The following is a 27,176-nucleotide window of genomic DNA, read 5'->3' as shown; positions in this document are numbered from 1 at the left end:
CAATTAGTCACAATTTCGAACACTCAGCGGAGACAAAGCTCTTCCACCATGATCGCAGCCTCAATAATGTTCTCAAGGAGCCCCCATCGGATTTTCAATGTTCCTCCAATCTTATCCAACAGATTAGACATCGCCACCCATCCTGAAATCGACTTTTCCTGATCCCTAGTTAATCTTTGACTCTCGCGAGGCTCGTTTGGATAGAGCACCTGCTCCAATCCAGTACCTTCGATCTCATCTCGCCTAATTCCTCGAGCCTCGATCCAGGACTCCACAAGTACCTCGATCATCATCACTGTCCACTCAATCTGCTCTAGATCCTTTGCATTCCATTGTTCATGCCCCTCCGGCTCAGTATCCATTGTGGGTGAAATAATACTTGCCAATAACAATTCTGCCTCTTCCTCTTCTGATATTAAAGATGCTTTACGCCGTCTCACCGAGCTTCGCGTCCCTGCTTTTTTTCCCTTTTCAGTCTTATTGCTTGATGTCAATCCTATAGATGTATTAGAAGATGAGGTACCAGCCGGACGCACACGAATTGGCATCGCATATTCCTCTATGACTCGTCGGAAACTTAGCTGTGCTCCCCCACCACTCATTGCCGATCCCCCACCACTATAAATTGTCTTGGACCGGAACCAAAAGTCAACCAGTACCATCACAAATGCACTTGATCCCATGCATATCCCAGTCTGACTTTTGAAGATTGTGTTGTAATCATCTGCTTCATCAAAATTGAACGAAATATCCATTCCCCCCTCCTCTGCTCCTGGCGATATGTTATCCAATATGAGAGAAGCCAGAGCATTTTTCTTTTCTCTCTTCATTTTTACACCAGCCCCAGACCCTGTCCCTGAATCCAATAGACATGGTCCTTGAATCAGAGCTTTCAAAAAAATCTCTGTCTGATCCAAACTATACCTCTCGAGCGTAAACGGCATGGCTGTCGATGTGGCAGTAGAAGGTCGGCTTGATGACGATCCAGTCGATACTTTAGAACCATGGCTCAGAAGCTTTCTATCCTTATTCATTTTACTTAACCTAGATAAGACCTCGCGCGCTAGTTCTTCCAGGCCCTTGCCTGGTAAGAGCACTCCACCTTCTGTAAAACGGATTAAAAGTAACAGAAGTTGTTGGCCAAGCTGCAAGATCTCCATTCCTGACGAGTTCAATGTGCACCGTATATTTAGCGGCCATGAGCCCCCTGCCCGAGATCCAGTCGTTACAGCTGGAGCAGGAGCCGGATAGACAGGTAACTCCAAGTACCTTGAGCTCATAGCAAGAGAAATAATTTGGAAAATAACATCAAGTGCCTGTCGCACAGTCTGAGCTGGTGAAAACGGATCAAGCATGAGGACGTTTCGGCAAAAAAATGTTTCCGCGGAAACTAACTCAATGACACAGAAAAGCAAAACTAATAAGAACCTACAGGCTTGGTTTACCATAGATTGAGTACCAACTGGGAATGGGTTCATCTAAGCATACCATTCTTTAGGACCGCATCCTGTTCCAAGACCCTTAAAAGAAACCCTACAATAGCTCGTCCAATCTCGTCTCGCACTTCTCGCTCCTCTCTGATCCCCTGGATCTCGTCTCCCACGCCATCATCTTCTCCGACACCCTGGATAGTTGTGTCTCCTTGAAGCCTTGTACGGATCTGATGCTCCTGGAGTGCAATATGTTGCCTAGATTCAGGCTTCGTATCCAATCCAAATTCAGCCCTAATCAAATCCCAGATGTTGTTCCAGCTGGGCAGACGGCCTGTGAAAACTGGTGTTGTAGATAATTTACTGAAAGTAGTATCTCCACTGCTGCCTTCATTAATACAGGCTCTTATGTTTGATTCTATTTCTGATCCTGATCCTGAAGATGTTGGAAAGAATTGTCGTGAAAATGGGCTAGTCCCGTCTGCAAATTCGCGTCGCCGCTTTTGTACATCCCAAATATCTTGAAAAGGCTCTGGTCCATGAAGAGTGAATGTACGGTCGAGGACATGGATAGCAGCTTCGATGGTTGCGGGCTCCGTCAGCGGCGAGAGGACAACCGCGTAAAAGAAAGAAGCTATGAACTCTCTTGAAAGAAAAAAAAACAAAAAAACAAAAAATGCATTTTTAAAGGTATGAGAATCTCAACTGTCCAAGCGTCAACACAATTAATAGTTTAGAGTCAAGCATGTTTACTTTGTGGGTCGACGGTAAGGTCCCAGTAGAGTATCAAACATCTCGACACCAGAAGCATCTGTAGAAATGGATGGACAATAAGGTTTTTAATACTTCGAGTAGCGCTTGTTATAACAAGTTTATTTCAGCGATGACACCTGCTTCTTACCCATTCCTTCTTTGAAATAGACTTCAATCATCTGCTCTGTATTCCTGTTGAACTCCTTCAGAAGTTGCTTTTCTTCGTCCCTAGATTTAATTCCAGCATCCTCTAGTATCGTAGTAAATTCATTCAGGCTCGATGACTCTGTTTTTATAGGTACTATTCGTTCGGAATGTGGCTGTGAAATGGACAATTGATCCAATTTGTCCTCGACAAAGCTTCCATCTAAACGTTGCTTCTTAATTCTTCCATGACCATCCTCCTCCTGAGGCTCATCCTTAATTTTAGGAGCATCGTTATTCCTTGATATTCCAGCACTCTCTGGAGTTTCTTTTTTTACCAGTGTATCATCATTACAGTCATTAGCATTTTTATTTGTATTCGATGTTGATATTGACGTCTCTGCCGTTATTTCTGTTGCCGGATATGACGTAGTCGCTATCGACGATGTCGACGACGATTGCTGTCGTTTCCTTGTGCTCTTAATGGATGTAACATGTGATTTGTAGGTCGTGGCAAAAACACTGGTGCCCTCACGGTATCCAGAATTGAGGAGCCATTCATAAAGTTCAACAAGTTCTGGGTTAATGAGCCGGCTAGTGGATGATAAGACCCATTCTTGTGTGGTTGAAATCAGATATTCCGTCGTCCCACTCTATTTTTTCGTGTAGTGTTTGATGATAAGGCCCAGTGCCATCAATATATCGTACGTCAAAGCTTTACTTATTTTATCGAACAGAGGTATGCAGGCGATGATAAAATACTTTACGATGGTCTTTCGCTTATCGACAATCCTGGGTTGCTCTAGCCTCAGAGACATGAGAAATGAAAGGAATGAATTTGAAAGTGTTTAGAGGAATGAAAAAAAAAAAAAAAAAAAAAAAAAAAAAAAAAAAAAAATGGTGGCGCTTTTTGTATTGAGCAGCCACCATTTTTTTAATGATCTTTTTAGAATGCTTTACTTCTGTCTCCAATCCAACTTGGTCAAGGAATTTCACAAATCAACCCTAATCTTTAAAATCATGGAAGACATACAAATGGAGACATCAAAGTCATTGCCTATGTTGACGGATCCATTAGCCGTGACCTCACAAACAGAATCGATATCGGGAAACGAAACTATTCGGAGCAGTCTAGGGGTTTCTATCGCGAACGACTTTAGCATTTATCGCGATATTCTAGAGGCTCACGTATGTCATTGTCGCATGTTCAACTTTGAGTCATTTAATAACGCGTGCTATCCTATTTGACGGTAGAGATATCATTAATCAATTTCAATCACACCGTTAGCACGATAGAAGGGAGCGAATCATTAAAGTATCAAGGTAAAAAGAGAATGCGCCAAACAAGAGTTTGTTGGATGGACAAGGCTCTTTAACGAAAAGTGCCTTTTTTTTAAAAAAAAAAAAAAAAAAAAAAAAGAGATATCACCAACGTTAGCAAGAAAATGATCTTTGCTCTTCACCGTGCAGAGCCCAAAGACTTCCTTTCTCAAGACTCAAGCACATCTGAGGCATTAATGGAGTTTAAGGAAAAGCATGCTACAGTATTGAAGCTTTTCCACCGGGCTGCTGTTGATCTTCAAGGTTCCAATTATTATCGCTATCAACGAAGCATTTCTGGCGCTATGCAGGAATATGTAAATATATGCTTGTATATTTTCAACGGTAACTTGGATCTAGCACTGGCATGATTCGTCATGCGAGACGCCATACGCGCCTAACTCTCCCTGTTTTCTCTGGTCCATGGCTTGTATGACTAGATCGAGGCTATGACACTACAGTACTATATGGTCCATGGAAAGCTAATCCCAAAGGAAACTCTTGAAGCGGATCTTGTTTTCATGACTAGCCAAGAACAGCTAAATAATCTTGATTCAATCATTACTATCGGTCAAACAGGACTGCCTGGTAGCGGCGGCAGTGGTGGGGGACAGCGAGGAAAATTCATCAAAGATAATCGAAAAGTATCATACAACAGAGATGACAAAAAGCTAGGAAAGAAGATAGCTCCAGCATCAGAATCACTGACAACAACGACCCCTGCTGCGTCAACCAACCCCATATCAGCACCGCCTGTGCCGATCAACATAGATGAGCCTGCTAATAGAGCAACGATAGCACCACCATCAACAACTACAACGATGCAAATGGATGATCCATTAGTAGTAATACCGGTAGTACTAGAGACCAAGTTGATCAGACATACATTAGAGATCACAGATGAGGACTACCTCCTTGGTATTGCAGACCTAACAGGTGAGCTAATGCGCCTTGCTATCAACACATTGGGTCAATCTTTAATGACACCAGCTACTCAGGACACGAATATTGCTACAGGAGCTTCATATTCCTTATCAACGCCAGAGAAACGTGTCCAGCATATCTTGTCGTTTTTGCGGGATATCAAGAGTGGCTTTGATGGCCTGTCTCTCACAAAAATGTCACCTATCTCGAAAAAAATGGGGACATTAAAGCAGTCTCTTAACAAGATTGAAATGGCGTGCTATAATGTCAAAGTGCGCGGCGCTGAGTACCCTCCAGAGATCTTGAGACAGATGCTCATGAGTGGGGGTGCTAGTGGGCAGGACGTTGGGGGCGTGGAAGCTGGAAATGGTGAGGAGGAACAGTAGCTTAAAACAAAAGACAAATATTGATTTTATTATACTATTGACAGATTTTGGGAAATATAATGTCAATTATGGTAAAGCCTATCTGTCAGCATTCTCCATCTCTATCCATCCGCTTTCTTTTTTTGTTTTTAATTCCCTTCTTGGTACATTCGCTCAATTTCTACATTGAATTTCTCCTTTGCAGTATGTCTCTTCAGCTTGAATGTTGGTGTCAAGAGGTCGTTCTCAATCGTGAACTGCTCCGAGGTGACATGAATGTTCTTTGGGATCTCAAAGCCCTTCAGATCTACCTCACGTCCAAATGCATTTAATTCCTTGAGAAGTGTCTCTCTAACCTTGGGCAGGGCGCAAAGTTCCTCGAAGCTCTTATTACCCAGTCCATTATCATTCGCCCATGTCTTGAGTGTTTCTGCATCAGGAACAACAATGGCTACCAATGTTGATTTGAGCGAATGACCATAGACAAAGATTTGAGCAACCAAGTAATGCTTAGCAAGGGCGGACTCGATCTTCTCTGGTGCGATGTACTCGCCCTGAGCCAACTTGAAAATATTCTTTACACGATCAATCACAACCAAACGTCCACGATCATCCCATTGACCGACATCTCCAGTGCTAAAAGTTTGTGAACAGGGAGAGATGTTGATGAGACTATAGTTTAGTACCAGCTATATAACCATCGTATCATGCGTTTTATATAATATAAACCATTAAAAATCACCTGGCCCATCCATCTGCATCTAAGACCTCTGCAGTTTGCTCCGGATTCTTATAGTATCCAGTGAAGACAGAATAGCCGCGGAGCATGATCTCACCACGAGGGAATGGCTTGTCCTGACTAGTGTAATTCATAGAGGGGATATCTCTCAGTTTGACTTCAACACACAATTGCGGAGGGCCAACCTGACCGGGAGTCAGGTCGCCACGATAGCTTATGGCCAAGCCGGCGGCCTGTTCAGTTTGACCGTAGCCTTCGTAGACATCAGCGCTAAAGCAGATACGTAGGAAATCAATGACATCGGGAGCGATAGGAGCAGAGCCGGAAACAATATGCTTGACCTTGCCCCCGAGGCGAGCCCGGATTGCACCAAAGACCAGGCGGTCCCATAGAGGGTGCTCTACAGTGCCGCGTTTCATATTGGCCTTTTTAGCTTGATATGCACGGTTGAAGAGAAAAGCCGCAATACCTCCCTTGGCTTTAACGCCCGACAATACTTTGTCATAAATTCTGTTGAAAAGACGGGGCACAGATATAAAAATAGTTGGCTGTAAGACAGCAACATCGTCCAAGAGTTTGAGGGTATCACCTTGATAATATCCAATACGTGCTGCCCCCGAGATCATAATGCTTTGACTGATGCGCTCAAAAACGTGAGCCAATGGGAGGTATGAGATATGGGTGTCAGCGGTAGAAGGTATAAAGAACTTTTGATGCTTGGACAACAGTTGGAATGAGCTTAAGGCCGCAACAAAGTTTCTGTGAGTCAAAACCGCGCCCCTATCATAAACAATAAAATATATACAAATGTCAGTTGAATAAACGAGTGATAGGATGCAACGATGTGTTTGTCAAGAAGAGCACCCGTTGTATGTACAACCTTTATTGGTAAGGTTCTTGCTTTGTTTTATCTACAAAGCATGTCAATCATATGCTCCACTTTCTCCGGAAGAAGGGAAGAATTGCGGTTGTGATTATGTTTGGTGGAAGCAAGGACCAACTGACACCCCAAAGAAAAATCTTAACGCTCGAGCATCTTTTTTTTTCCTTTTTTTTTTTTTTTTTTTTTTTTTTGTACGCCCTCATAAATGAAACTCTAGATAGTCTACAAACACATTTCTCCAAAATAAAATAAAATAAAATAAAATAAAACAAAGAGCAAATGCAGGCAATATCCAACAACTTACTTTGGTACGCCAGTGGTGCCAGAGGTGTAACAGATGGTCGCAATATCATCGGCCGTAGGAGGGTTGACGGGAACGGGTTTCTCTCGTCCGTTTCGCTCCACATCGGTCCAGACCACTATTTGAACACCCAACTCCTTGCCTTCGGCCACGAGAGCATCGTCAATTGCGCCCATGACCACAATATTCTTGAGGGTGGGAAGAGACGACTTGATATGCAGGAGGATCGAGGCCTTGTCGGCGGATGCAATGATGGTCTCCATCTCAGTCTGATTGACAATGAATTCAATGGCTGCAACCCCAAGGGTGTCATAAAGTGGAACAGACTTGTAGTTGTACATGTATCCTGCAAGCTCACTCATCGTCTATGAAAAACATGCATACATGTCCATAGGAGGTGATTTTATGTTAAGAGAAAATTCTTTATCTGTGCGAGAAACTGGAGACAGGACAGGATAGTCGTCAAAGGAAAGAGAGATTCTAGATCTTCTTTCTTTTTTTTGTGTTCACCCACCCATTCAGCTCGATTGATAGAAAAGATGCCGAAATTCGACTGGCTGGTCACTCCCAGGTGGGCCAGGCCTGCCCCAAAATGCGTCACGCGCTCCTGCACGCGAGTATAGGACATCCATTCGTATGGTTTAGCGACACCATCAACAATAGGGCGCGTTCCCAAAAAGGAGCCACCCTCTAATGACCAAGCATGGTAACCATACAACCAAAGTAAATGACAATACCAACGTTATTAGATTATGCTACAAAAGGACAGATGTTGAATATTGTTGCCCATTGAAAGGTATACAAAGCAAATCACTGCGCCCACAATAACCTAAAAACTCAGCAATTCAGCAGTTTTAAGCATTGAAGTAAAACCATGAAATATTTATTTTAAACTTAGATAGGTACCTGAACGCTGGACGCCTTCCAGGAAATTCTCATAAAGAGTAGTGATCTGGTTGGTGCCTTTGTGAGACTGATAGCTCTGAACTAACTTTTCAGGACAGAGGATGCTACGTCTGGGCTTTCCTTCCCCAGGAATATCCGGACTGTTTGGCACCTCGGCGGAGTACATCTGTGCAGTCATAGCTATTATGGTAGAGGAAGGATGAATGAGATGAGAGAATTAAGAAAAGAAAAGATTGATGTCGTTTGGAATGAAGAAGCGAATGAAAAGAGTAATAAAATAGCAAAAGGGATTTTGCAGGAAGATTAAGCTTAAATAAAAAAATGAATGAAGAGTAAGGCATGGTGACTTGGCAGTGAACTTTCTTTTTTTGATCGTCGTACTGTATTTCATGTAACTTTCTTACTTATTGATCCCTTCAGAATCTGCTGCTCCCCTACTTGACCTGTTGTGCACTAGGTTCATCTTGCCGTATCAAAAAACCATCTCGAATTACTGCTAATAACTCTCTGCCCGGTCCTAATCGGCTGTGCGTCGCTGTCTTGGGATAGGCCCTTAGAAACCATCTCTACTGCATCTGTGCTGCATAGCACAGCACAGCTGCGTCCCCTGGCGTGTTTACTCAAGGAGATGATGCATCTAGTTCTTTCCTAGTTGATTGTCTGTTCTGGATCTTAGCTCCTCCGATTCCCTCGATAATCTTGAAAAATCTGAAGACCACATTTCTTGGGATTGATGCGGATGACTCGCACATTCTGGTGCTTGTGTCTATATATATGCCAGCGTTGGGAGTATACTATAGCTTCGTCATTGGGATGATGTGCGGAATCCTTTCCAATCGACCTATTGCCACTTGTGATGTAACCGTTGGTTCTGTTCTGTACATGTAAACCCCCACTATGTAGTACAGGTAGAGCGGAGCCGTTGTCGTTCCTCTCTTCCACTCACCAAGGTGTAACTGTCATATTGTCAATTGATAGGCGAAATAAAGATACATTTGACTCCAGGACGAGAGACCAATCAATATTGAGTAAAATTGAGTATCATCCTTGGTGTTGGCCTATCAAATGTCGAACCCAAATTTCTATCAACGCCCACAGCTTATAACTTAACTTGTATATGTATTAACTTCTTTTTAACAAGATATCCCTCCCTAGTTGAATAACGCATATAGCACTGAAAAATATCTAGAGATATCTGACTTTATTGAATCGAATTCTGAGTTGAAACAACATTGTATGCGCATTGTAATACTGAAATATATGTTGGGGAATAACGATTCTTTGACTAGTGTCCGATCCCTTTAGGATCCGCTCCGCGCGGTACTTAGAGAGGCTGACCACGTCTAGATCATGTAGCAGGCCACACTCACTGTGATGCATTGTGTCAAGGTTACCTTTTTTTTTTTTTTTTTTTTTTTTTTTTGAGGCGAGGACTAGCTCTGCTGTGTAGTAAACTGCTCGATTATGCTGCGGAAGCTTTGTTGGTAATAAATCAGACAATTAGACAAATTAGCTAACTAGCTCTTTTTTTTTATGTCACAATTTGTCTTTCTAAACGAACAACGCTATAAAACTGATGAACTATCCAGTCCACAGTCTACTTGATGTCACATCCCCCGGAGAGGATCGCTTCACAGTCGCCATAAGTCTAGTCACATCCCCTCGGTAAGCCCTTCGGATGCCGTGCGACTATTGCCACAGCTTATTACTGTGCTTAACGTCGAAAACATACTGTTACAAGAAAAAATCATCCCATCTTTTCCATGATTGTCAACTGCCGCTTTCCTAACAAGCTCTGCAACAAAGTCTTGTTTATGCGGATGGGCCTAGCGTTGATTCTGGACAGCATCTGTCGCGATGTGCATCCATTGCCGTATCACAAGGACATAAGCCATCTATTGTCATAAATCCATATGCGCTGCTCCAGTTACCTCTTGGTCCAGTGTGTGGCGCACACCTCTGCCTCTGTTTCACACCTCGATCCTTCTCTTTGTCGATGGTTTTCTTATAGCGTGGCTTCCAATCAACTCCGTAGCCTACTGCTCAAGGTAGCCAACGAACTTGGGGATCACTTTACGAGCGATAGATCGCGCTGTGCGGAATACAGGACCCCCTTCGTTGATCAAACTAAGCGGTGCAATACCTCGGTAGAGATCACTGAAGCTCTATTTGAGACCAGGAGCACGATTGATTTTGTTGTCTATGCTTAAAACCGTACGCACTCCACTGATGCATGTGAATGCAGTTCTCGATCAAGGCTGACCCAACTCAGGCTCGTGCTCCTGTGGTTCTTGTTGTATTTGGTGGTGGCTGCGCCACCCCAGCGATCTATGGCGACAGAGCCTCCTCCAAATGTTACTGTGGGTCTCACCAAGGGCACTACAAGTCCATACATGGCTGTTATCTTCGACTTTGACCTCACAGACGCAGTAAATTCGACCTAGGTAAAGAAGGAGTTGTCTAGCTTGCATGACATTGAGGATAGGTAACATAACATGTAGCTTCTTGAGGCTGCAGTATCCTTGGCATTAATGTAAAAAGAGCGCACAGGGCGTTTATTATGGATATGACCCAGCGTTGATCATCACTCCACATCGACAAGGGCACAGATCGCTCTCTTTGTCGTCATTGGGTTATCCATGCTTGGTGCCATCGAATGGTTAACTTTAGTTCTACCTGTTGTAAATAGTAGATGTATCTTTGCTTAAGGGCAAAAAGATAGACATGAGTCAGAACAGGATGGGACAGGACAAAAAGTGTACCAAGAATAACAAAAGAAAATAGAGGCAAATAACCTTGCCAACAAATAGCACCATAGGATGCCAAAAGGAATGAAGGGAGCTTTATAGGTGAGCTCACAAACTAAGTTACCCAAAGTCAAAGGCTTGCTGTAAAAAGGGTAAGATGTGAAAACTGAAGACTTTATTGAGAGAGAAGTTTCTTTAGCATTTATAGTACTAGCCTACTGGCCTGGCTGTGGTAGTTTCTAGGCGAGGCCTCAAGAGGTGGATTCGCCTTCGACTATTAAAACGCTTTACACAAAGAATCATCCTAACCATGGATCAACAAAATATCCCGATTAGTGGATACTGAATGAAATGAAAATTAAATAATTAATCTCTAAACGAACAACGCTATAAAACTAAAGAACTATCTAGTCTCGAATGTACTCAATGCCTCATCCTCCGAAGAAGATTGCTTTACAGTCGCCACCCTTCGGATGCCGCGCAACTATTGTCACGGCTCGTCACCGTGTTTAATTTTTTTTTTTTTTTTTTTTTTTTTTTTGATAACAAGGACCCTCAGGGCTTTTCGCTCGTTACCATGTTTAATGTCGAAACATACACTCAGTAGTCAACCACTGCATATCAGTATAGTGTGGATGACTGCATGTGATAATAATCACAATATGTAGCTTCAAATCCCAGGCTTCAACTGACGTGGAAAGATCCGTCAATGATCCCAAAGATTGACAGAAAATGAACAAAATGATAATAAAAAATTGGACGAAGTGCCAAAAGATAAATTCATAAATGGACAAAGTGCCAAAGGAGGATAATCTGACAAATAGATCACTAAAGGATCATAAATCAACAATGATAGTCCTGGAGAATGCTGCAAAATAGCATCAAAAGTGAAAAGAGGATCTTTAATAAATACTGATAAGAACGAGCTTGACTTAGTAAAACTACAAATAATAATAAAAGTCGCTCACCTGCAAAATAGCATCAAAAGTGAAAAGAGGGATGCTGTTTTGCAAAGAAGCCAAAGTGATTTAAATACTAGGATTGATAAAGGAAATAATGATAAAAGTACTGAATGATGATGGAAATAATGAAGAAGAGGATACGTAAATAGCAGATTTACGACACAACTGTCGTAGAGCATCTACTAGTGATCTCTGGAAACTAGTAGGTAATGATGAAAAATGAAGAATTGGGCAAGAGCCTCGTGGTTTTGGGATACGATAGTGATCCTAAGTAATGCTTTGAATGATTTTGAGGATGCTGCAAAAGGGCATCGATAATAAGAAGAGAGATCTTTAATAACTGCTAATTTTCTGAGAATTCATAATGAGAATAATGAAGATAAACTCACCTGCAAAAGGGCATCGATAATAAGAAGAGAGATCTTTAATAACTGCTAATTTTCTGAGAATTCATAATGAGAATAATGAAGATAAACTCACCTGCAAAAGGGCATCGATAATAAGAAGAGAGATGCCGTTTTTGCAGTGAAGGAAAAAGCTACTTAAATACTATTTAAAAATGGTAGAAAATAGGATGATAGGAAATAAATAAATTGAAAGGAAATACATATTTAGGTAAATGAATAGGCGTCATTTACGACACAACGAAGAAAGGTTTCGTGTTGTAATTGGTTAGCAATCAAGACTCTGAATCTTGCAATCCGAGTTCGAGTCTCGGCGAGACCTCTTCTTTTGTATTTTTCGAGAACATGAACTGTGTTGCAGTCAGAATCTTGAGCAAGGATTCAAGTATGATTTAATTGGCATCCCAGGTGCCATATATTATTTGGCAGCCCATACTAAGTATACTAAGGAAAAAGATGAAGTTATTTGCACGGGCCCGTATACCCCTTATTTGTACGGCCCCGTGCAAATAAATTTTAACTTATAATAAAAAAAATTATTTGCACTGCCCCATACACGCCTTATTTACACTGCTCTACCCGTGCAAATAAAAAAAAATTATTTGCATGGGGTCTCTATTTCAGCAACGTGTATCCTACAGATTACCTGATTCTAGCTTTTTATTTCGAAGGAGATAAGCGAAGCAGTGCTCCTATTCGACTGAAACTCTGTCAATTGATATTTATTTTTTAATTTGAAACATCATAATTGACAAAGTTTCAGTTCGAATAGGAGCACTGAAGCGAAGGTCAGTCTAGAGTAGAGGGGAGTCTGGAATTATTACTTTTGGGAGTTGCAGCGCCGTGGGAGCTGTAATACTCATCGCGCCCTGTTGCATATTCCACAGTATGCAATATTATGATTCTACAGATAGGTACGTAGTTACCTGGTATGTCCCTCTAGTAGAAAATGAACAAATACTCTATGGATGTGGTGTGGGCCCATATCTTATTCTCACTTACTTTTCTACTGCTTACTATCTATCTACAAAATATTTTTCACGCTCTATTCCGCTCTACAGTCACTCAAAAGAAAGTTTGGTCAAAGTGGGCTATTTATTATTTTTTATTTTGAATCTCTGACAAACAGCTCATTTGTGACATACAAAAATACTTCATCAACCAAGATGGAAATTTACGTTTTTATTAATGAGGCCAATGTGGATAATCACTGAAGTTTTTGGACAGTACATGCTGATGGAAAACAGCAAGAAATAGGATTGAAGGCAGTGCTTCTCTTCATAACCATTTGAAAATTTTATTTTTTTGACCTAACTTTCTTTCAGGTGGTTGTACAATATGAAGCTAGTCCCTAGACGCAGTGAGCATCTACATACGCTGCTGAGTATGCGGCACTGCGTGCTAAAGACGACTCGAGGTAAGTTCTGGCTATTATTGGTGAAAAATCAACCCTGATTGAACATGGTAACAAACTTGAAATGCAATGAGACAAAAATAAGGATCTTTATCAATGTAACAGAAAAGAGTATTTATGCCTCTTTTCTATCACTATAAGTCACGGCTATGCTATTAAAGTATTTTAGCTATTTAGATATGGGTATGGTAGTATGATTGTTTGAATATCTACCAAAACAAATTACACATTAGAGGTTCCTAATAACTGAACTCATCGTTGTGTGCTTAATAGTGTACGGAAATACTAGAGATGTATGCACGCGCTAAATGAAAGAAAGTATCGGGGAACCATCCACAATCTATAGTAACACGGCCAACAAAAGTTCAAAGTAGAGTGGCATAGTATGTTTCAATTATAGATAAATCATTTGTAATTCTGTATTTAGTCCCAGAGTCGCATAAAGAATGCCAACATCTACTCTGAGCTACATACGAACTTGATAAGATATTCTGGTCAGTATTTGATGCTTAGGCAGAGGCTCTAGATCTAAGCCTGTGTCGTGTTATGGTATTTAGGGCTGAAATAAAGACCCCGTACAAATAAAAAAAAGACCCCCGTGCAATAAGGTGTGTACGGGGCAGTGCAAATAAGAGGTGCACGGCCCCGTACACACCTTATTTACACTGCTCCCCAGGGGAGATTAAGCGCAGGAAGGGTATAGTGGAGGCATGAATGAAGTAGAGAATGGACTCAACGACTAGCTTTAAGATGAACTGTCTCGAATGCTCAAGTGGATGAGCTCATGAGTGCAATGATTGGTAATTAATCCTTACTTTGTGCGGAATTCAGCTAATGACCAATGTGGCAACATTTTGCGTACTTTCTTTTGGGGTATATAGATGGAGAGATGACTAATAATTTAAAAAACATAGAAAAAATCACTTCCTAGCAAATTTTGCCAGATGGACCAAAGAATATTGTGGTATTTATCTTCTGGGTGATGGTCGGAGAAATGTGTTACTTGTGGGGATCCGTAAATCAGATTTGAAATAAGGAAAGACAAGTTCGAGAATAGTAAGTGTGGACAGCATTTAAGAAGTTTGTAAGTGCAATTGATGATGCTTGTTCAGGGAATTCTTTAGACCTACGACCAAGAGCATCTCGCTAACCGTTACCGTCGCGTGTCGAACACTGAATGTAGTTTAACAAGTCTTTTTTTTTTTTTTTTTTTTTTTTTCAGCACTACTAACAAACAACACTTTGATGCGTGGACTATTTTTTCTACCAATAATAAATGCCCATGTATTTTATTAATTAATCCGTCTATTTTATTAATCCGCCCAAATATTTTAGGACTTTTCTTTTTGGTGGTGATAGTAGACTGGTTGCATCCCACTGGAGCGCTCATGTCGTGGAGGGATTCAAGGGATATTACACACAGCACTGACGTGTTTAAGGCAGTGTCTATTTAGGACAAATCCAAGTTTCAAATTAATCGTCTCGTTACTTCCCCTGTTTCATTTTCAGACGCTTGTCGCATTAGCTTAAATAAATACTCCGAGAGACGACAAAAGGACGAAAAGTTAAAAGATTGTTTCCTCAATGCTTTATGTAGCTTTAGAAATAAAAAAGTAGCTAAGCGTCCAGCACGTCGCTACTAGTTCTATATAGTCTCTTTTTTTTCTTTTTTTTTTTTTTTTTTTTTTTTTTACTTGGCGATGGCAGCATAGACGGCCTTGTAGATACGGGCACGGTCTGGGATGGTTTCGAGGCCTCCATTAATGCAACCCTTCTCCCAAGCAACAAAGCTATCTTCGGAGGCACGAAGTCCAGCAGCGACCTTGGCACAACCAGGACCAGCGACGGTCCACCAAGCACCGGGCTCAAAGTCGAGTTTCCTCTTGATCAAGACACCAACGATGGAGTCATTGTTAATGTTGGGATAGCCAGGGAAGAGCTTTTGAACAGGCTTATTGGCGTCAACAAAAATTCGTAGTGAGACCGCAGGCATAATTGAGCGGGCTTTAATTGTTTGATGATCAAATCAGGAAAAAAAGATATTATTGCATAAGTCCTCTAATAACGGTATTGTAATAACTTCTGATTCGAGAGCATTCTTTTTTTTCTTTTTTTTTTTTTTCCTGAATGTTATCACTTACTGCCTTGGGTAGGGTTGACAAGATTGTGGTTGTATTTCAAATAGCCACCCTCATATGCCATGTTAGCGATATAAGCAGCCTGTTGACCCTTGGTCTTAAGCTTATACTTCTTGATAGCAGCATTGATATAAGGGAGGGCATCTTTGCAAGTGATCGCATCGCCGACAGTCTTGGGAGGGCAATTGCCAGCAAAGGCTTTTGTTAGCTGCTTAAGAGTGATGAGGCCACGAGCTGGTTTAGGCTTGGGGGTGGGCTTTTTAGTTGGAGCAGAGGAGACAGTTTCTGAGAGGAAAAGAGTCACAATGAAGGCGACGAGGACCATCAGGACCGAGAAAGAAGAACGTCCACGCATAGTTGAAGTTAAGGTGAATGTAGTAGGAGGGGGTGTTGTGGGGAAGACGAAATGATGAAGTGAAAGAGGTAAAAGAAAAGAGTTGCGTAAAAAAAGGACACTTTTATACTATTTCAAAAAAATCCTTAGCTCTTTACTTAGTTGCTGAAGCATGGCTCATCTTTGCACTGATTTGGATCAGGGTTTATCTCTCCCGTCCCTGTTTGTCCATCAAATGCCATAAATGCCCTCATTTATTTGTGTTATTGTGACACAAGCAATCATGATTGACAAAGGATGAAACGTTAATTCCCTTAATTTGTCACACTGGGGAGTTTACTTACCATTCATTGCCACAAATCATTAAAGAGGCGAGTGCAAGTGGCCCCTACATCTGCCATTCAGTTGTCTGTTAAAGCCACCATCTTTTGCAATCAATGTTAGACTACCAATGGTGGGGGCTTGGGAAATTAGTTGATTGGGTCTATTTTCCCGGAGACTCGGAGACTTACATGTAATAGACTTAAGTATTCAATATAAACATGGATGATAATCACCACACATTGAACTCATATATATAGTCAACCTCGACCTCTCTTTCATGGTCTCAACAATCTATTGAGAAGCATTGAATGTATTGTACTGTTCATGTATAATGTTTATGCGTGTGCATAAAAAATTGCTCGGCGCAGCGACAGAGCGAATTATTAGTTCAATACATTTAAGCGTTGGGAGGACACACAGTCGATCTCCAAATTGTCTTCCTGAAATAGTTCTTTATACATAAATGAATTGTATTGTCCTCGTCATTTGGTCACGAACATATTCTAAAAGCATATAATTATTCGCTGGCTCCGAATTTTGAATAATCCTAAATGAGCTGGTGGCCAAATTCAGCCACCGATTCAATACTCAAACTCCATTCAATGTGGCGCGCTTTCCTGGGACCAATTCAATCAATATATTTTTACAATACGTTCGTGACCAAATGACGAGGACAATATATATTGGTTGATCTTTCTTTTCATGGCCACTGTTTTCCAAGAAGATTATCTGGATACGGAGTTACATCTGGCTTGCTGTGATGGTAAGAGCTACAAAGGGTTTCATTCCTTTCTAGTTTGCCTTTAGACAAAAACTTTTTTTTTGATATGTAGGAGTGAACATGGGCTCATGTATAGATGATGACGGCTATTTATGTCGCAGATACCTTCGGCCTACTCAGTGTATATTTTGAGCAGTCTTTTTGCTCATGCTCAATTAGACTGGCAGAAGTTTGCCCAACGTGAATAAGTGAGATTGAGAGGAGTATTGGACACAAAAATAAACACAAGGAAATGGGTCTGAATGCCTCCATTTCTCGTGTGATCATTTCCAAGTTGAACATAAACAAGGGGAGTTTGAAATAATAGGCGATGAAATCTGACTGGACACCCCTGCACGCGACGGGACATGGTGCGTAGAATACTCCATAGAATATGCGGCCAAAGATACACACACATGCAAAAGAAAAACATACAGAACTTGACGCAGGGGAGTGTTTATTCATCACTTTCTATTTATTTATTGTTTTCAATTGGTTAGCTGCTGTTTTGTAAACCCTCCCAGTCATCTTGCTGCATTCTCCCCAATAAGGACACCAAACCTCGGAGGACACGCGACTTTTGGATAAAAAAGGCAGGGAAATAAACACAAAATAAATGTGGTCATCTGGCGTGATTACTGGGCTTGCTTCCACACACTGCAAATGATATTTTGCTATTCATATTTTCGGTTATGATGTTTGTATATTTTGTTGGGAAATGTAATGCGACCCTGCTGTTGAGCAACGAACAAATGGTCTGATGGATTTGATGCGCCCTCATTTTTGCTCTGTAAGGGTTATGGGCGCTATCCACGATGCTCACCGATCTCCGACTTTAGCGTCAACAATCTCATGTTTCTTTTTTTGAAAGTGATGATGAAAAACCAGATTCTGCGCCGTTTAGACTTGATCGCATGTGCCTTGTGTAATGTTGGTGTCTCCGAGATCCATGGTCAGCAATTAATTCAGTTATTGTTGTTAATAAAAGTAATCAGGATATTCATTTCCAAGAAAGAGACAGTGCCTTTGCTCTCGTTGTTGGCATACCCTTGGGGGTCGTTCTTTTCATTCCACGCCAAGGAGCCTTCAAGATGTCACTTCTTCATCATCGCTTTTAAAACCCCTTTTTATATCTTCACCTTCTCTCCCTTCTCGCTCAGTCTTTTTCTCCCTTTCGCATTACTTCTGTTGTTTGCCGTTATTTTGACCACATCAAAGATCGCACTGGATACCCTTATTTCTGTTACTCACAAACAAAGAGTTATAAAAAAGGCGGTTTCTTTTTTTTCTTTTTTTTTTTCTTGTTTCTCATTTCACATTTGCTTTCCTCTTTCCTCTTTTGGACCTCGCTGTCATCACTGCTATCATTACCCATCACACATATTACAAGCTGCCATCACTAACAGCACCAACATTCAAACGTCCGAGAGCACCTTTGAATTTTCCCGTGCTTCCATTTAGTCTTATTACTCCTTTTATTACCTTTTTTTTTTGTCATTTTTCTTTTCTCCTCATTCTTAGTGTGGACACCTGCATCCTTTCTGCAGCTCCTTATTCCTTTCTACCACAACCTGCAATTCAAAAAGGAATACTTTTTTTTTTTCTTTCTTTCTTTCTTCTTTTCCTTTTTTCTTTCTTTTGTTTCCTCTTGATAACTGTCTGTTACCAACTGCCACTTTATATATATATATATATTTTTTTTTACCTATTTTCCCGTTTGGTTGAAGGGCTCACAGACCCTCCATCTAACACTTCTCTTTTGTTATTCCTGCCCATCTTTACTCCGGGGCAACGTTTTTTTCGTTGCGTTTATATTTACCCAAAATCCTAAAATGGTATTCCTGCAACAGCAGCCAGACAAACTGAACCTGTTATTATGCAGTTGTTGCGGTTATGGCTGCGGCGAATGCAGATCCACAAAGATCAACACGTCGCCGAAGTCCCACATACCCTTTCTGGCCACACCTACCCAGTTTCTCGATGATAGTTTTGTGGATGCTGCGCCCTTGACCATCTCACGCACACATTTGTCCACGAACCTCTCGAGCGCAGAGGAATATTTAGCAAGTATTACATTTGTGAACACAATCTCAGACAATAAACGTCCAAAGAGCAAACGAGTCAGCGGAGCGGATACAAATGTGGTCATAGCTGAGAGCGCAATGGCCATGGAGGATCGGCTCCGTCGTCCTCCTAATTCCGCCAAGAACCGTTTTGATAATGGTTCGACGTCAGACTGCGCGCAGAAACAGTTGAGTATGACCCCTGCTGACGAGGCAGCAGACGATGCCAAGCATTCAGAGTCGACAGCTAAAAACAGTTTCACTTCCAGTCCTAGTCCACCTTCTTCATCATCTTCTTTATCCTCCTTGACTTCCACTTCTTCCTCAACTTCATCCACTTTTTCTTCCTCTTCTCTTCCTGCACTCTCATCCTCGGCTTCGTCAGATTCGTCATCATCATCCTCTTCTGCTGTTTCCTCTCCTCAATCCTCTGTTCCTGGTGCTCATTCTCTACATTGTCATTCTTCGCCTCAGAAGCCACAGGACCAGAACCAGGACCAGCACTTGAACCAAAATTATCCAGCTCCTTCACATAATCATCATTCACGTTACGCGAGCTGTCCACGTCTCTGTATAGTTCTCCCTGATAAGCACTACTCTTCACCACAGCCTGCGTCTGCTAATAATCTCCACAGCCAGCGTCAAAGATCATTGACATCGTCGAAACCATCCTCTCCCATAGTCCTCTATCGTTCAAAGTCTATAGTTGACCTCTCTACCGCTCCTTCGTCTGCCCTCAACATCTCACCTGCTGAGTGTATCTCGCTCTCGCCCTCGACTGCTAGTCCTGCAGACGCTGCTTACTTTGCGACCCGTGCACCCCGTGCTTCCAGCTATAGGCCTGCTGCACTCAAAAAGCGTTCGTCCTTGTTCTTTGCTTCGCTTTCCCCATCTTCTGCTTCACTCTCTCCGCCTGCCTCCACTACTATCGTCAGAAGTCGTCCTAGTACCCCGCCTGCGCAGGAACCCAGTAGAACTTACCAGGCGCCTGACTACCTTACTGCATTTTTTGCAGAGACAACAGCACCGCCTGTCCCTATCCATCCGCCTTCGTCAGCGGTATCTCCCTCAAAGGCGGCGGTCCGTCGTGCATTCGCTTTTGCGAAACAAGACAGGTTTCGCCCATTGACTATTGCTCGCGCAACTATTACTGCATCTGTGTCTGCTCCCACTTCGCCGCTCGCCCGTGATCCGTCATTCCCGCAGTCAGAATCTACTGTGGTCAGTGCATCAACCTCATTGGAATCGTCATTTGACTCCACAAGTACCAGAGCCGACAATAACATTGGCAGCAATCATAACAGTAACAACAGCGGCTCATTACGATCGACCATCAGTCACCCTCACTACCAACACCATTCTCGTCACATTTCGCTTGATCCAAAAAGTCAAGCTTCCTGTGCTACTGGAACTCGATACCGTTCACGACATAACACTTCTTCATCAATTTATCAGCCTATTATGATCCCTCGAAAAGCAAAGCAGGCGGTCCTCTCGCTTGTGACCACCGAGCAACCCAAGTACGGACCGCCTCGATCCACACAATCAACAGTCAACGGCGGAGACTGGGGAGAATCCATGTCTTCAGCCGTAAGCGATGATCACCATCATACGCACGACATTGAGCCCAACTCGGCAAGTTCAGGCCAAGATCCGTGGATGCTGGTTAATGCATCTGGAGTGAGTAATGCCAGCAACGTTAGCCATATAAACAACACAGATTCTCTGCCAGCCAATGTGACAGCCCCCATTTTGGCACGCGATGATCAGATGAGCGCGCTGCCCCCTCTTTTATTATTGGACCGATATGATGATACAGATCCAGTGCTTGAACCGGAGATTGCTCAGCAGGTAGGAATTCCTCCCTTTTTTTAACCGTTTTGTCATGCTGAATATGACACTAAGCAGAAAGAGGTCATATGAAGTTATCCTGGAATGATTTCGCCCTAATTTAACATGAATATCATCTTAACTTGCTAGATTCGCATGCAACTGCCGCGGAAATTGAGAAACGCGACAAAGTGGAACCTCGTCTACTCATCGGATCAGCATGGAATCAGTATGACAACGCTTTTCCACCGCTGTCGTGGCAAGGGTCCTATGGTTATGGCTATCAAGGATAGCACAGGTTGTGTAAGTTTCTTAGCTTACGACGACTGTAAAGATGGTTTCAGTTTTTGATTATGCAAATCATGTTTCTTATTTTAACACTCGCAAATGTTCGTTTTTGTCGCTCTATTACTAGGTCTTTGGTGCGTTCATCACCGAGGAATTAAAGCCAAATCTGTCATACTATGGAACTGGGGAGTGGTATGTAGACTTGTGCAGTATCTCTGTGGTTGACATCAGTTTGATGTATACCATTTGTTAACCCTCTTTTTTTTTTTTTTTTTTTTTGGTTTAGCTTCCTTTGGAGTGTGACAACGTTAGCCAACCTACAAGCGCCATCTTCGCCCTCTCCTCTGGCATCACCTTCGCCTCTGCAGCTTTCCACACCGCAGATTGCCCGTTCACCTTCACCAACACCCAGTAGCAACGCTGAAGGTCGTCACCGTGATCTCTATGCTGCCATGAATGATCGTCTAACCGCTGGAGAAAGACGTTCACCGTCACCACTGTTAATTTCTACGCATCAGCACTTAGAAAATTCGCCATCGAATTCACCATCGCTGCGACCGATAAACTCTGCGCCTGCTTCTTCAATACCAAGTTCTGGGCCGTCTAGCGGCCGGAGGAAACGGAAGCAAAAAGTGGTTCAATTCTGGAAATGGACAGGAAAGAACGATTATATGGTGTTGTCCGAGCCTGGATTTATTGGTCTAGGCGGTGGTGATGGCAAGTTTGGACTTTGGTTACATTCTGACTTAGAGATGGGGCATTCAGCAAAGTGCGCGACATTTGATAACGAGCCTCTCGCTGCTGCCTGCCGACATCCTATCATCATTGGCCCTAATGGCGAACAGCAGCGTGCACCGACGCTGATCAAGCCGTCAGTAGCAGCTGATAGACCATATAGTCGAAGCAGCAGCCCCAAGAATGACAAGGAAGAGTTTTATTGCCAAACCGTTGAGATTTGGGCCATGGCTTTGTAAGACCGCTAAAGTCACAATGAACTACGTACTATCATTATCATATCAACATCGCAAAGAAAAAAAAAAAAAATGCATGCCACCTTTTCAACATTATTTTTAATATTTTGTAGTAACATTAGTATAGCTATTTCATTGTATTTTTCTTATAAATTTGCACCCTTAATTAAAACATACTGATTTTTGTTACGATTGTTAGTACCTTGCTTTCATTGAGGTACAAAAAGAGGGTTAAAGACAGGAGGGTCGAGGTTCTGAAGTACTTTAAGGTCTATCTCAAGTCCGTTCTGTGCATCCTCTGCGATTTTAGGTTGACATATCTGTTTGATGAGCCCCATTGCATCGACAAGACTTTGATCCAGACGAGCTTGAGCATCTTTAAGAGATTCTGAGGAAAGAGCATCAGAATAAGTACGAGAGTTGGCCCAACAGCTCGCAAGAGCCGCTAAAATCTTGCCACGATACCGCGGGATTCTATCATTATTAAAAAAAAAAAAAAAAAAAAAAAAAAAAAAAGTTGTCAAGCAAGCCCCTCTGGAACACCCATAGTTAATCATACTATCTTCTTGGGAGGAGCTTTACCTTGACTTTGAAACTAGCATGATCATATACAAGGCCTTTGAAGATATCCAAGCCAGATCCAAGCTCTTAATGCGTTCCTCAGGAGGTGAGGACGGGAAATAAAGATCCAAAATGCCACAAATGTATGGGATTAATGTTGGGAGGTACTTGATTGTTATAATACCCATGCCATATATTCCCTGGAAACTCTGTTGCGGAATATCCGAATTTGACACTTCGAGGCTGAAAGAACCCTTTTCCGGGTTAGTCCTCTGTTGATTTTGCGTTTTATGTTTTTTCTGATCATTTCTCTGCCGAGAGTATCCATCCTTTGATACAAGCTCTTCCCGAATAAAATCAAATGAAATAATTGGTTGGATCAAAACAGTTGCCCATCGCAACACCACGGTTTTGTATTCTCTGGAAGGGTTCGCTCTACGGAAACTCGCTAACACTGCATGAACAAACAAGTTCTCAACCGTCAGTCCGCCCTTATTCGATTCTTTGAGAGATACTGTATAGGAATCATCAGTGACTGATACGGGCTTGTAAGCTGGCTCAGTGTTCACGAGGATTAAAGTTAAATACGCCCTAAAGGCTGCCGAAATCGCTTCTAATTCCTCACTGTCTCCAATCGGGAGTAAACTATCCTGTTGCTGCTGTTGTGGCGTCAACGTGAGCCCTGCTTGTATAGGGACCAGTAGTGGCTTCAAGGAGCGTTCCAAAACCTGGTCTAAACCTGTACGAGTAAAAATCTTGATCCAAATCTTGGAATCCATTTGTGGTGTCCCTGTTTTTGCTTTTGCCGCGGTTGAAGGCTGCTTCTGATGGTAGTCCTGATCATGATACTGGATTAAGAATCTTGTCAACATATCTAACCCTCTTATTCGGTATTGGTATTGTAATGAGTCTGTCATGGCTAAGATAGGTCCAACAAGGAGCATAAACACCTCATGAATTCGATTCATATCTTGAATCGGCTGCTGGGCGCACCATTCCACAACAGGAACGGATCCCAAAAACGTTTTGTCCCAGCGCCTAGATTGAGATGGCAAGCCGCTTGAGCCGCTCACACAAGTTATTGAAGGGCCTTCATCTTCGCCGGTATCCATAGCCGCCCAGTTTTCCTCTTCATCATTTGGTGTGTCTGTCACAGGAGCGATCAAAATACGGTTTTGGTTGGCAGCGATGGGTTGCCTTGATCGCTGTTGTGAATGGGGAATGAGCAATTCTCTATTTTCACCAGCTGTTATATAGCCATTCCCATTCTTTGAACTTGGTATAACACTGTTATTGCTAATGTCCTCAACCATTCGTCCTGATTCTTTCCTTATTTTATCCTGATGTAAAGTGATTGTAGTTTTGGCACGATCAACTAGTTTTTGTGCTTTGACATGCGTAAAGCAAGGTCTGAGTTCTTTCTCGATAATCTGGATGATATGATCTGAGAAGCTTCCCGGGACCATAACCCTATTGATGCGATGGTTGTTTCTGTCTCCAGATAAAGAATTCGGCTCCGTTGCAGGGATGATAGAACCATCGGAGCTAATGGACCAAGGTGTTTTTTCACGAATGATCGTCAGATTGTTCCAGGCCTCGGTAATTGTTTGCTTTGAGATAGATTTACTCAGCCTATTCCAAAGGTCATTGTCGTTGGTATGAGAGGCACAAGCAATAATTAAGCGATGAATAGTGTATGTATTATCGACCTACACACATAAGCAGTATGAAAAAGTGAGGGTGACAGTAGTTAGTTGCCTAGCTGTTAGCTAAATGTGCCGTTCCGTTTGTAAAAAAAAAAAAAAAAAAAAAGCGCGCCTTACGGTTTGAATCCTCAGTATATAACCGATACATTTCATGATCAATGCCGCTGCCTCTACAAATGCTTTCGCGATTGTCTGACTTGCCGAGGATTCCCTGACGGATTCCACAGATGCAAATACTGACGGTATCCAGAGTTGATCACACATCCAGTGCGTTAGCACCCAATCCTTAGTGCTGGGGATTTCACAGCCTTGGAGATAGATCACCGAATGGTCCATATCTTCCGTAATGTCCACCCATTGCAATATCGTTTCACAAAACTCCGCGAATTGGTATATCTATGTGCAATGTTTGAGGTAGGGTTAGCTTTGTGCTTTATATTAACGTTTTGAAAGCATAATGTAAAATTACAACCATTCATTTGATGATTACCTGCTGAGGACTAGTTAGTTGAGGTGTAGCCAGTACTCCTAATGCTTTAATGACCTGTAAGCCCGTGAACGATTCTGCCAATAGTTTCGAGAGACTTAGATGTCATAAAAAGCGATAAATATTTCGTGTGTTAGGTATATCTGTTGGTCAATCGCTTGAGACTTGCAACATCATTGACTGTGATATGTACCTCGTTTTCTGCACCTCCTCTTGAGTACTCGTCCATATGCTCTTTGCAATCTTAATAACAGTTATAACGCTCTTCATATCCCAAGTGTTGCTTGGTGCTACTTTTATTTCTGTACCATCCGCTTCCTTGAATATGATGCCTGTCAAGGATAGTACACCTGACAAGGTACGTATCCTATCCTTGATTTCGGTCTGGCGTCTTTCGATATCTAACAAGATCTACAAAAGCGTTAATGTTAAGGCAATACTTAAAAGCCATGTCTAGCGTCCCATTTCTTAGTGCCTCTGGCATTTTTACCTGATCTATGAATCCTGGTTGCTGGAAGACCTTTCTAAGAGTGTCGGATCCTTGAAGTGTTTTCACGAGTTGCTCCTGAAATGTTTCCCTTACAAGCGGCCATTCATCCGTCAAACTGCGTGTAATGCAGTCCCATACATCGTCCCAGAGTTGCAGATCATTAGTGCTGTTTTTGGTGTTGCCTAGATCCTCGATTTTAATAATTGTACTCTAAATAGAAATCAATGTTTATTTAAAATCAAACGGTTTAATAGGATCATATACTAAGGAAAGCAATGAGCCTTGGGCAAGGAATGTTTAACAGAGGCCTTTACCAGCTCGGAGACAACGGACAGGAGACCTATGGAGCTTTTTGCGCGGATTTCTGGTCGATCTGAGCGCTGGCTCTCAGATATAAGCACGTTGATATGCTCTACTGGAAGTATTCGAATAAGAGTAACAATAAAAACTAGTGGTTATCCTTTCTGCTACAAGCTCAGGAAGAGTTCGTTCATTATGCTTTAGCCAAGGCACATGTGCTGGCATTCCACGGCACTTTTCTTCTACCTCGAGGATCCATTTCGCTTTTATAAAACATTGCATTGCAGCCAGGCTAAAGATCATTGATGTTCCTTCACATAGTATAACCCTTAAGGATTTTGCCTCATTTTGGCGGCGCAGCACAGAGGCGCAGAAGCGCATCAATACATTTATGCCCTGAACCTGAACGTTGACATCTTGGAAGAAAAAAAGCCATGGTAGACAACATGACCACTGATGCAGTTGCAACCAGTACTTCTGGTAATTCACAATACAGCATTCCAACAAGTCTCCAAAAGCAAGAATGGGCCAAGTAGGATTTTCTAAGCGGACTTTGTACTTTAAGAAAATAATATTTTCTAACTGAACAATCCTTTGTCTAACTTTAAAATTGGGGATAGACAGCAATCCATCCTCAAGCAGAATCTGATTGAGACAGACGACCATCCGGACTGGACACTTGAACTCAGCCCTGATGATACGTATCATATTGAAAGCACAGAGGGATTAAAGTACATTGGCGGTGTTGATCTAAGTTTTATTGTTGGCAACAATGAAGACGCTATTGCATCCTTGATTGTTCTTTCATATCCTGAACTTGAAGTAAGTTTTGAAAAGAATCAGGACAGAAATGATTGGCGTCAACCGTTCAAGTTACCTAAAAAAGTCTGATTTCTCTCTTTTTATTTTGAACTCACAGGTTGTGTATGAGGATCATGCAAAAGTCAAATTAACGCTTCCATACATAGCAGGTTACCTCGCTTTCCGTGAAGTAGAGCCTCTTCTGTCTTTGATCCAAACTCTTCGTAGTAACCATCCAGAACTGGTGCCTCAAATCATTTTGGTTGATGGCTGTGGTATCCTTCATCCCCGTGGTTTCGGTCTAGCCTCTCATTTGGGCCTTGTCTCTCATATCCCAACTATTGGCTGTTCCAAAAACTACCTTGTCATCGATAATGATGGCCCCATCCTGGGGGCTCAACCGACAGCGCTAAAGTACATTTTCAGGGATTATGTCCAGCAACATCCAGAAACTAAGGGCATGATGTTGTTGAAGGGTACAGTCACAGGGAAGACATATGGAGCAGCTCTTTCTGCAGCTACTCGTGCAAATGACAAAAAGATTATAGAAGCGGGAATACAGAATCCTATTTTTGTGTCTATTGGACATAAAGTCTCATTAGCGACCGCAGTAGCCTTGGTCAGACAGTGTTCGTTATATAGAGTACCAGAGCCGATTCGACAAGCGGATCTGAAGAGTCGGACTGAAATCAAAAAATGGATTCGCCAGCAAAATGAAGATAAGCAAGCAGACAATCTTCAATAGACTAGATCGCATGTCTTCAATACAAATATCATCTGTCCAAGTCAAAATAGCTTTCTCCATTACTCCTTAGCATGTGTAAGAACTGT

The 27,176-nt window shown here is 42.1% G+C and overlaps 7 protein-coding genes and 1 non-coding gene across 8 annotated transcripts; 4 read left to right on the top strand and 4 right to left on the bottom strand.

Annotated features, from left to right (window-relative positions):
* Positions 1-6: 6 nt before the first annotated feature.
* Positions 7-3,174, bottom strand: BCR41DRAFT_390056 (hypothetical protein). Its single transcript, XM_022028189.1, has 5 exons — positions 3,095-3,174; positions 2,332-2,980; positions 2,184-2,241; positions 1,489-2,075; positions 7-1,390 (listed from the first exon to the last, which is right to left on the bottom strand). The coding sequence occupies exons 1-5, from the start codon at positions 3,143-3,145 to the stop codon at positions 24-26; spliced, it is 2,712 nt and encodes a 903-aa protein (XP_021876398.1). The 5' UTR covers positions 3,146-3,174; the 3' UTR covers positions 7-23.
* Positions 3,175-3,286: 112 nt separating this feature from the next.
* On the top strand, positions 3,287-5,085 carry BCR41DRAFT_200217 (Translin family-domain-containing protein). The gene is made up of 4 exons (XM_022019877.1): positions 3,287-3,515; positions 3,616-3,650; positions 3,748-3,964; positions 4,088-5,085. The coding sequence occupies exons 1-4, from the start codon at positions 3,348-3,350 to the stop codon at positions 4,955-4,957; spliced, it is 1,290 nt and encodes a 429-aa protein (XP_021876397.1). The 5' UTR covers positions 3,287-3,347; the 3' UTR covers positions 4,958-5,085.
* Positions 5,002-8,089, bottom strand: BCR41DRAFT_362997 (hypothetical protein). Its single transcript, XM_022025815.1, has 5 exons — positions 7,766-8,089; positions 7,374-7,549; positions 6,863-7,224; positions 5,679-6,455; positions 5,002-5,572 (listed from the first exon to the last, which is right to left on the bottom strand). Exons 1-5 carry the CDS (start codon positions 7,941-7,943, stop codon positions 5,086-5,088), a joined length of 1,980 nt encoding a protein of 659 aa, XP_021876396.1. The 5' UTR covers positions 7,944-8,089; the 3' UTR covers positions 5,002-5,085.
* Positions 8,090-12,127: 4,038 nt separating this feature from the next.
* Positions 12,128-12,200, top strand: BCR41DRAFT_t138. Its single transcript has one exon. It is a non-coding gene; the product is annotated as a tRNA-Gln (tRNA).
* Positions 12,201-14,982: 2,782 nt separating this feature from the next.
* Positions 14,983-15,851, bottom strand: BCR41DRAFT_426024 (hypothetical protein; the record flags this gene model as incomplete). The annotated part of the gene is made up of 2 exons (XM_022030668.1): positions 15,434-15,851; positions 14,983-15,296 (listed from the first exon to the last, which is right to left on the bottom strand). Exons 1-2 carry the CDS (start codon positions 15,783-15,785, stop codon positions 14,983-14,985), a joined length of 666 nt encoding a protein of 221 aa, XP_021876395.1. The 5' UTR covers positions 15,786-15,851.
* Positions 15,852-20,681: 4,830 nt separating this feature from the next.
* BCR41DRAFT_313282 (TLD-domain-containing protein) lies at positions 20,682-22,003 on the top strand (the record flags this gene model as incomplete). The annotated part of the gene is made up of 4 exons (XM_022021122.1): positions 20,682-20,762; positions 20,892-21,044; positions 21,157-21,233; positions 21,646-22,003. The coding sequence occupies 4 exons, from the start codon at positions 20,682-20,684 to the stop codon at positions 22,001-22,003; spliced, it is 669 nt and encodes a 222-aa protein (XP_021876394.1).
* Positions 22,004-22,209: 206 nt separating this feature from the next.
* On the bottom strand, positions 22,210-24,420 carry BCR41DRAFT_375002 (hypothetical protein; the record flags this gene model as incomplete). Its single annotated transcript, XM_022026909.1, has 3 exons — positions 22,210-22,474; positions 22,583-24,270; positions 24,385-24,420. 3 exons carry the CDS (start codon positions 24,418-24,420, stop codon positions 22,210-22,212), a joined length of 1,989 nt encoding a protein of 662 aa, XP_021876393.1.
* A 1,558-nt stretch (positions 24,421-25,978) lies between these two features.
* BCR41DRAFT_401217 (endonuclease V-domain-containing protein) lies at positions 25,979-27,090 on the top strand (the record flags this gene model as incomplete). The annotated part of the gene is made up of 3 exons (XM_022029207.1): positions 25,979-26,076; positions 26,165-26,366; positions 26,464-27,090. The coding sequence occupies 3 exons, from the start codon at positions 25,979-25,981 to the stop codon at positions 27,088-27,090; spliced, it is 927 nt and encodes a 308-aa protein (XP_021876392.1).
* Between the last annotated feature and the right edge of the window lie 86 nt (positions 27,091-27,176).

Source organism: Lobosporangium transversale (genome assembly GCF_002105155.1).
Source record: "Lobosporangium transversale strain NRRL 3116 chromosome Unknown BCR41scaffold_59, whole genome shotgun sequence".
In the NCBI taxonomy this organism is placed as follows: domain Eukaryota; kingdom Fungi; phylum Mortierellomycota; class Mortierellomycetes; order Mortierellales; family Mortierellaceae; genus Lobosporangium; species Lobosporangium transversale.
The sequence above is the reverse complement of the archived record's forward strand: the minus strand, read 5'-3'. Positions and strand labels throughout refer to the sequence as shown.

Excerpts from the sequence above, each read along its gene's own strand:
- BCR41DRAFT_200217 (XM_022019877.1), top strand. The coding sequence starts at position 3,348 with ATGGAAGACATACAAATGGAGACATCAAAGTCATTGCCTATGTTGACG. Across the intron at positions 3,651-3,747 it reads CGAATCATTAAAGTATCAAG|AGATATCACCAACGTTAGCA; the intron begins GTAAAAAGAGAA and ends AAAAAAAAAAAG. Across the intron at positions 3,965-4,087 it reads CTGGCGCTATGCAGGAATAT|ATCGAGGCTATGACACTACA; the intron begins GTAAATATATGC and ends TTGTATGACTAG.
- BCR41DRAFT_390056 (XM_022028189.1), bottom strand. The coding sequence starts at position 3,145 with ATGTCTCTGAGGCTAGAGCAACCCAGGATTGTCGATAAGCGAAAGACC. Across the intron at positions 2,242-2,331 it reads CTATTTCAAAGAAGGAATGG|ATGCTTCTGGTGTCGAGATG; the intron begins GTAAGAAGCAGG and ends CCATTTCTACAG. Across the intron at positions 2,076-2,183 it reads CCTTACCGTCGACCCACAAA|AGAGTTCATAGCTTCTTTCT; the intron begins GTAAACATGCTT and ends TTTTCTTTCAAG.
- BCR41DRAFT_362997 (XM_022025815.1), bottom strand. The coding sequence starts at position 7,943 with ATGACTGCACAGATGTACTCCGCCGAGGTGCCAAACAGTCCGGATATT. Across the intron at positions 7,225-7,373 it reads CTATCAATCGAGCTGAATGG|ACGATGAGTGAGCTTGCAGG; the intron begins GTGGGTGAACAC and ends TGTTTTTCATAG. Across the intron at positions 5,573-5,678 it reads GATGCAGATGGATGGGCCAG|CACTGGAGATGTCGGTCAAT; the intron begins GTGATTTTTAAT and ends ACAAACTTTTAG.